Here is an 8,799-nt window from a genome sequence, read left to right as displayed (position 1 = left end):
TATTTAAAAAATTAATGAAAAAATTTATAGTAAAAAAATAATAATTATCGTTAAAAAATTTAAAAACTTATTTTTAAATATAGTTAAAACAATCCATTAGTAGTTAGTTGTAGAAATGGAGTATTTTTTTTTCATTCATTTTTAAAATTTATCTTTATATATCTAAAAGACAAAACATTTTCAAAAAACATAAATAGAAAACAATATTTCAAAAAAAACATATTGCAACCTAACAGTTAAATAGGTTAAAAACATAACTTTTTTAATAAAAAAAAATAAATAATTTGACATGGCATCCTAATAATGTATTTTTTGTGTCAAGTATAGTTTGAGGAAAATAGGTAAAGTTGAGTGATATTATAATCCTAAAACAAACATCAGTGATATTTCTAGGTAATTTCCCAAAAATGAATGACTATCTAGGGAAATTACTCCAACATTTACGATGTAACTATTCCTTATTACATTTAAACCCCATATATAAATAGAGTCCTATTTATAGGGGTTAAAATAGGAAAAATTTATGAATCTTTAATCTCAATTATGTGTTAAATTGAATTCAATATATTATCCGTTTTCTAGCATATTTTTTTTATCGATTCATACTTAAGTAGTGGACTAATGAACGTATAGATCGATGAAGTTGAAACTTGTACATTTTACATTGTATTTAAAGAGAAAAAAATTGTAGTAAATTTTAGGGGGAAATAAGACGATGAAAAGTAAGAAACAAGAATAAAAGAGCTAGATTTAATTATTGGAATGATTTTATCTGGCCCTTTGGCCTTTTAGTTTTTATTTTAGAAAAAGTCTATTATGAAGAAGTTAAGAGACTTAATTATCGTGTTTATTTATTTATATATTGAAATCTTTCCAAATTAAGCTAAAAAATCAAATATTTATGCACTTTAAAAATAGATGACAAAAAAAAGAGAAAACACAAAAACACGATTCTCTATAAATAATATATCCAGAAGTTGTCAAAATAGGTTTGCTTTATTTTATTTCATAAAGACAAGAGTCAAAGAAATATCATAAAACACGATGTTGAGGATAAAAGGACGAAGAGATGTTTTTCTATTTAAAAGTTTCTGTAATTGACATATTTTTGAAACATGACATAAAAAATGTATTATTTTTTTTTATAAAATAGACGATGCTTCGTTGATGTGAGGTGAAGGCAGGGATCATGTATTTTGTATACCATTATAAAATTAGTTTTTGAGAAAAGGATTAAAATTATCTTTGAACAATTCTAAAATACATAGTTAAATTTAGTTTGTGCTATATTTCTTTAGATACAATTATTACTAGAGATAAAATAAACAATGATAACTGATCTTATTTTAAAATTTTAAAATAATAAATAATTTGAGAAAATTATTTTTTTTTATAAAACGAACTTGAAAGTATAATTTAATATGCTTATAGTTCAAAATAATTGTTTTTGACAACAAACTTGAAACAAATAGATCTCTCCAACTTTACTTGATCTGAAGGGTGATTTAATCAATTAGAAATTGAAATCCAAACTCTATGATGCTGGCCTGAGCCCTCTATTTTCAGAGGGGCACGGTGTTCATCTGAACTCTCTACTTGAGCATATATTTATATGCAAAAATGCTAATTGCTATAGCTAGTTAATATGTATACGTGTCTAGATATATAATGTGTTTAGTATTAAGAAACTCAAAAATTGAACCCGTAAAATTTAAATCCTGGATCCTGATTGACGGGATTTAGATTTGGTTCTGTATAAATAAGTTAGTCTTGCTGAAAATCTGAAAGAATTATTCAACATTAGTGGATTAGAGGGAATCTTTGGTTTGTTTGAGAATATATATATATATATATGTTCGAGTCTATACGTAACTGATCATTAAGAAGTGTTAGATCGCAAAACACGAATACACAATCAAGTTGGATTTGTGAAGGCTCCAACACCTTTTTGTTATTTTTTTTTTTTCATTATTTAGTAGAGTATTAATCAAATAAGAAAACACAATAAGGTGAGAATTTTTCAAACATTAAAAAGAAGAAGATGTTAATAATATTAAATCAAGAAAAGAAACTGTATTAGTATGACAAAATTAATTATCTTATTTTAATACGAAAGAATACGTTGGTCCGGTTGTTGAGCATAGCCAAATGGGCACGTGGCCTATAAAATAAAATATAATTACCTATATTATACTACTATCAATTAAGTAAAATATTATTTAATTTTACTACACAAAAGAATACGTGAACGTATGTTCTTCATCTTTGGATCATTTACAATGGATTATGACTACTTCTCCTCCGATTATATTACTCTAATAATCATCACCGTTTTTGTTTATTAGTTAAATGTGTCATGAACTACTGTAATGCTTTTACATTTTCTTATTTAATCATGGTGCCAAAATGATTAATCAAATGATGATTCCGAGTTCAAAATAACTTATCTATTAATTAGGTTGAAATCGTAAAGGCGAAAACATTGAACCTACAAATTAACTTGTACAAGCCCAAGTGAAACCCAGACATATATTTCATTTTGATCATAGCCAAAAGGCCGAGAAACGTTTAACAGCAGGCTTAAACAGCTCCAAAGTAGACTAGAAAAGAGACATATCTGGTGGAGGACCATACACACTCTTCCACGACAACGGCACAGTCCAGCTTCCACCTTCATTACCTGAACAACTCCAGTAAAAGAGCTCATTTAGTGCCTCGAAAATTAAGCTACAACATAGTGCAGATAGGATGCCAAACGGGGTAGGGCAGGGGTTGGATTACGTCGCAAATACTATAACCAGTTACTTTGTTCTTTACATATTTCAGTAAAGTATGTACATCTTTGACCTTAAAATATCTACAAGTTTTCCATCAATCTTGCAAACGAGACAAACACGACACTCACTCTGTACTATATGGACATTCATGATTCAATTAACAGGTGTTGGCTTGCGATATTCGTCCAAGGGCTCATTAATCTACTTCTCATAAATTAAATAGATTAAAGAATTTGGATGTTTAAATACCTACATCTCTTAATCCACAAACACAAACATAATATTTAGAGCGCCCCACCCTGTCCTGCGTTTAATGTACTGCATACTTATGCACCCCATGACATTTTTTAATGTACTGCATAGGTTTGAATTTCCGTAAGAGCACCGCAGTCCATATCTATGCAATTTCGAAATAAGTATAACCATACTCAAAATGCATAAATATTCCTCCCCCAAACATCCAAAAATAACAATTAAAGAGAACCCAATTATGCTCATTATCTCAGTCACAACTTATGTTCTCTAAACTACATAAATTTATGAAGAAAACACTGAACAGCACTTAGTTTTGTCATAGGGCCAATAGGCAAGGTCAATATCAAGCAACTAAAGCACTAGCTGACAGGATAAGACTTGCTTGATTTAATTGGACAATATTCGAGATCTCAAAAAATAAAATCGCTTAAAAGCAGGAAACAACCACTCACCTTGAGAACTGTTAGGTCTGAGCCCCAGAGTTTTTGATACTGCATCAGCCAAATGGAAGGCATCGGGAATGTTGTCTCCCTCCGAGCAATAACACAGTAGACAAGTAACCTTCAGACCTTTGGCCTAAATCAATAAAACAGTAGATTAATACACAAACTCAAACAAGGTAAAGATGTATACTTGACATGAAAATCTCAATGAATTTTCGAGTTCATATTACATACTATGCATAGTATTGAGATACTGATCCAAGAATTACAAACCAAACCAAACAGTAGTTTTGTATTGCTCTCATTTCATCTTAAACATATCTCCAAAGTCCAAAGTTCTTTCAAATTCTTTCTTTGTGCTATATATTTGAAGTGGGACATGTCTAGTGATGCTTTGGCTCATAAGAAATTGCAAGATGTTCTAACGTTAGCTGAAAAAAATAGTTCATGAGAATTTTAAATAAAACCTGAAAAGCACACGATACTCAGATGACACATCAAAAAGATGCAAAGGAAATTTATATATATAATACATGTCACTTCTACAGCAGTCAACTTACCCCGAATAAGTACAATTCCAAGACAATACCAGAAATCTGGTTATTAGAATTTCAAGATCATGAGCAGTGTTCATGGTGCAAGCATAAGAGCAGAGTTTATAAACATAAGCAAAGACAATTGGAAGCAACTATAAAGTAAACAAAGCAGAATCTATATAATATGACAGTCACATATGAAAAATGAAATCCTTTTTTGAGCAAGATATTTGCACATCAAGTTATCCATACTGAACAAGTAAAACAATAAAATTACAACCTTAAAACAAGAGAACAATGCAGCATAAGGCAAACTGGCATAGTAATCCTCATCTCCCAGCTCTTCAAAAGGCAATTCCTCAACCTCCGAGGCAGCATTTTTGGCTAAATCATCTAAATGCTTCCACATTCTCTGTGTAGGATTATACTCAGGTAATCTCTTCCAGCCCTGTTTTTCACAGTGATCGTCTGTTCCATCCGACTTGGAACTAGAAAGGTAATGAATCTGCGATCCACTGGGACAGAATCTCCATGAGATCAGTTTCACCATAGAATCAAGTAAGTTCAAGTAAAAGAACTCAACTCAACTGTATAACATGCAATAGTAAACTTAATAGCTTAAAAAGTTAACAGTTCAGTAATGTTCATCTTAACGAATAGAAGAACTCTTCACATCCACACAATCATGCAGTAATATCTCTAGCAAAGAAGCATCATACTTGTTATTTACTTATTAAGTCCCTATTTACATAGTCAAGATATGTTATTTGAGTCAGCAAAGTGTAGGGACTAACAGACATATTTTACTACACTGCACGGTGTCAGTTGACATATGGAACATGTTCATTGTTCATCTCCCTTTTTGGACTTAGTTGGACGATGCCAGGAGATCGAGGATGCATATGTGAGCTGGAGCACTTGGAAAGTTGGGAACACCATCAAGAAAATCTGGAGAATGATTTTTTCTTTTTCGACAACGGTAACAGTTTTGTGTATTTATTTTCAGCACTAAAGGCTGGGGTCCCAAATTTACATCATGGAGCTACATACAGCTGTGTATACTTAAAACAGAACTAAACTAGATCCTACTTCATCTTACAAAGGACGTAGGATATCTCTAACAGCTATAGGATCATCTACATACTCCAAACTGCACCAATAGCAAAAAGTGATTGTGCAGTTCATTTTAATCCTGTGTAAAGGACTACTAACACTCTCAAAGCATCTCATATTTCTCTCCTTCCATATGGTCCACCAAATCACTGCTGGGTCAATTCTCCATCTGCTTTGGTCTGTACTACCACTGCCTTCATTGTTCCAGCTTTCTATAGCCTAACTTGCCCTTTGTGGAATGGTCCAGTTTGTGCCCCTGAATATGGTAAATAAGTGCCACAGTTGTCTAACCACCTTGCAATGAAGAAACAGATGATTGATTGTCTGTCTCTGCCTGTTGCTCACAAAAAAAAACATCTAGGACACATATGTATTCCCCTCTTCATTAGATTTTCCTGTGTTAGTACCGCCTCTTTAACTACCAACCAAGTAAAAAGTAAAAACTACCACCTTATATGGAATTTTGACTTTCTAGATAAGCTTCCAAGGCAAAAATCTGAGTTGAGTCCCCATTTGATGCAGGTTCTTGTAGGCAGAGCTAACTGTGAAGACACCTTTGCTATGATGAATCCACCTAAGAGTGTCTTCTCCCTCTTTCAATCCTCGAAAATGGTCCAGGGTACCATAAAATTCAGCTAGTCTATCCACCTCCCAGTCTTGTATCATCCTTCTATATGTTAAGTTCCATCCACGAATGGACCAAACCTCTTGCACAGTGGCCTCATGTTACTGATTCAACAGATAGATGTCTGGAAAGAGCTGTTTGAGGATGCCATTTCCTAACCAATTATCGTCCCAAAAATTCTTCCATTGTTTACAGTGAATCTAGTTCTTTGGAAGAAACAATGCCACAAATTTCTAATTGATCTCCATAGACTAATACCATATGCAGAAGTCACTTCCTTAGTTTTCCAGTGATCTATCTTGTCATACTTGGCCTGAATCACTCTAACCCAAAGGGCTTGCTCCTCTTTAGGAAATCTCCACAACCACTTCCTGTTTCTTCAAGTTTCTAATGCCTAACCCACCTTGTTTCTTTGAAAGGATTACATTCTTCCATTTGACCAATGAAATTCTTTGTATTCCTTCTCTCCATTCCACAAAAAATTCCTCCTTAATGCATCGATTCTTTCCTCCACGTTAGGGGGGAGAGGAAAAACTGACATCATAAATGTTGGCAAAGCATCTAAGACCGAGTTGATCAGGGTCAATCTTCCACCTCTATACAAATACTTTTCTCAAACGAAAGGAACAAAAGAAGTTTCAATGGTTCATCAACTCCTAGATACTCCCCCAAAGCAAGATGTCTACTAAAGTTGTATAGTTGGAGCACCTTATCCCCTGTAGATTCACCTAACATCTTTCTGGATTTTATTAACTCCCTTCTTCATCATAGGCCTCAGCGTATGGAGTTGTACAATCTTTCGCATCATTTGTAATAGCAACATCAGAAAAAAGTTAAGTCCCTATTTTCAGTAATGGTCAAGATACAAGAAGCTAAATCTCTCTTAACAGGAAGAGTCTACAATTCATGGGATCAGTAAAAAGTGGAATCATAGAGTTTCAATCATTGAAGCACATAAAGACAACAGAAAAATATGTTTGAATAGAAAGCTCTTATGTTGATACCTTGACATATCAATGCTCTGCCAACGCCCAAACTCCAAGCTAGAGAGCACAACAACATGTTTCTTCCCATTTGCAGCAGCAAAATTTGCCAAGTTCCTAGCAAATTCAACCATCATGCCCTGTTGAGTAAGCGATTAGAGCTAAACAGCCACTTACAAGCAGAAAGCTGCATCTGATACATTGCAATAAAAAGTAGGATTTAAGTTATATAGACTTTCAATGTAATTTTCAAATTATCAATGTAGTTTATCCAGTTGAGTAGTTTGCATACCATTATTCTGATTTTTCCCACTTACTATTAACAGCTAGCTATATGTTCTCTTGAACACCCGATGTTATAAAAAGATGTTATACCATCACCGTATATAACAAGTCAAGCAACAATGGTATCCGTTGAAAAGAAAGTATGCTTACCTTAACAATCGGAGACCTCTGTTGTACAAGAGCCAATGCATCAGGAGATGATTCATATACTGCCAAGAACCAAAATTAGAAACGTTGTCTTTCAAAACTGTTACTACTGACGATAATCCTCCTTCTATTTCAAGTTATAAACGGCTCCTTTCATTTTGTCAATTTCTAAATCATCCATTTGCTGCTCTATAAGATTTTCAAGAACTAAATCCTTTGAACAATTCCAAGTTAACGTTAAACGAACATCTACAGCTTTAAATACGTAACAACTGCTGTATATTTTCTTCACTTGTGCTCAATAAAATGAACTAAATAATATCTACATTTCGTGTCCAGTATAAAATGAAACAAATTAAGTACTCCTTCCATTAGGTGGCATTGAGCTGGAACCAGATTAAAAGTTTTGAATCTTGTGATGTTAGAAAGAAAGAATGATTAAGAAAAGTAGGACAAACCAAATTGAAAGCGAAGGAAATAGTAAGTAATTCAATGAGATACCTTCAAGAGGAAGAGCGAGTTCACCAGGTGGAGAAGGCCAATAAGCATCATTCCCAACGCAAGGAACGACATTTGGATCATCCAAATATCCAATTCTCTTCGCTTTCAACGAAGCTACTAGAAGATCCACCGCTAATTGCCCTACATTCCCTATGGACAGCGCCGGCTACATTGCAAAAAGAAATTACAGGACCCAAAAGAAAAAGAGTAGAAGAAGATAAGAACAAAACCCTAGAAAACATACCAGAACCAAAGTGGAATTATCCGAACTCAAATTCTTTCCATCCTCAGTATAAAACTCCATTAATTGAAACTAGTGTTGAATTGTTAAGCGCACTGATTCGGAGTTAGCCAAGTTCTTGAGGAACAAGCAATGCAAGTTTCTTTTGAATCTTCTTGTTTCTTCTTCTTCTGTACACGTTAGAGTTGGGCTGGGCTCGTTTCAATTAAATAGGCCACTCTATTATGGGCTGGGCTCGTTTCAGTTAAATAGGCCACTCTATTATGGGCCGGTCCAGTTACTGGGAGGATTGGACCAAATTTTCATTGTTCCAGTAGTTACTCACTTTTCCTTAAATAATTGTACGAAGAATTATTTAATTAATCAAGAATTACTTTAGTAATGATGGATTATATAAAAAAAAAAGCATTCATTTTGGTTTTATTTAGAACCATGTAATTATTGATTTATTTTCTCTTTATAGATAGTAATTTGTGAATCTAACATTTATCATGACTTACTGAATACATCACGTATTTATATGTATACTAGTTAGTTGACAAATTTGTTGAAATTTTGAGAAATAAAAGAGTTAAGTTTATAATAAGTGATACTCCGAAGAAAGGATAACGTAATACTTCATAAATCAATATATATATATAAATGAGGACCATAGAGGAGCTGATGTGGCACCTCTCTATGGCCTCCATTTCAATTTCTTTTTTTCCTTTTTTTTTATTTTTTTTATTTCTTTTTATTAAATAATTTGTTTATTAATTAAAAAATTCATTCATATTTATTATTCTAATTATACCTAATAAGTTACAACAAAACCTCCATCTATTTACATTCCCTACTTAAATAATATGTCTCTTCAATTATTTTTTTAATTATTCTTATGGTTTACACAAACT

The 8,799-nt window shown here is 32.8% G+C and overlaps 1 protein-coding gene across 2 annotated transcripts; it reads right to left on the bottom strand.

The window, feature by feature from the left end:
• Positions 1 to 2,393: 2,393 nt before the first annotated feature.
• Positions 2,394 to 8,078, bottom strand: LOC107010487 (proteasome assembly chaperone 2). Of its 2 annotated transcripts, none has more exons than XM_015209777.2 (7): positions 7,910 to 8,078; positions 7,666 to 7,831; positions 7,168 to 7,226; positions 6,754 to 6,872; positions 4,292 to 4,526; positions 3,485 to 3,608; positions 2,394 to 2,680 (listed from the first exon to the last, which is right to left on the bottom strand). In XM_015209777.2, the coding sequence occupies exons 1-7, from the start codon at positions 7,967 to 7,969 to the stop codon at positions 2,601 to 2,603; spliced, it is 843 nt and encodes a 280-aa protein (XP_015065263.1). In that variant the 5' UTR covers positions 7,970 to 8,078; the 3' UTR covers positions 2,394 to 2,600. The 2 variants fall into 2 exon arrangements, with proteins under 2 accessions (XP_015065263.1, XP_027775077.1); XM_027919276.1 differs by having other exon boundaries at positions 2,426 to 2,680; positions 4,292 to 4,538.
• Between the last annotated feature and the right edge of the window lie 721 nt (positions 8,079 to 8,799).

This window comes from Solanum pennellii, chromosome 1 (genome assembly GCF_001406875.1).
Source record: "Solanum pennellii chromosome 1, SPENNV200".
In the NCBI taxonomy this organism is placed as follows: domain Eukaryota; kingdom Viridiplantae; phylum Streptophyta; class Magnoliopsida; order Solanales; family Solanaceae; genus Solanum; species Solanum pennellii.
The sequence above is the reverse complement of the archived record's forward strand: the minus strand, read 5'-3'. Positions and strand labels throughout refer to the sequence as shown.

Coding starts and splice junctions, on each gene's coding strand:
- LOC107010487 (XM_027919276.1), bottom strand. CDS start 7,969: ATGGAGTTTTATACTGAGGATGGAAAGAATTTGAGTTCGGATAATTCC. Junction 4,539..6,753: donor CAGAGCATTGATATGTCAAG/GTATCAACATAA, acceptor GATCTCATGGAG/ATTCTGTCCCAGTGGATCGC. Junction 2,681..3,484: donor CAGACCTAACAGTTCTCAAG/GTGAGTGGTTGT, acceptor GGAGTTGTTCAG/GTAATGAAGGTGGAAGCTGG.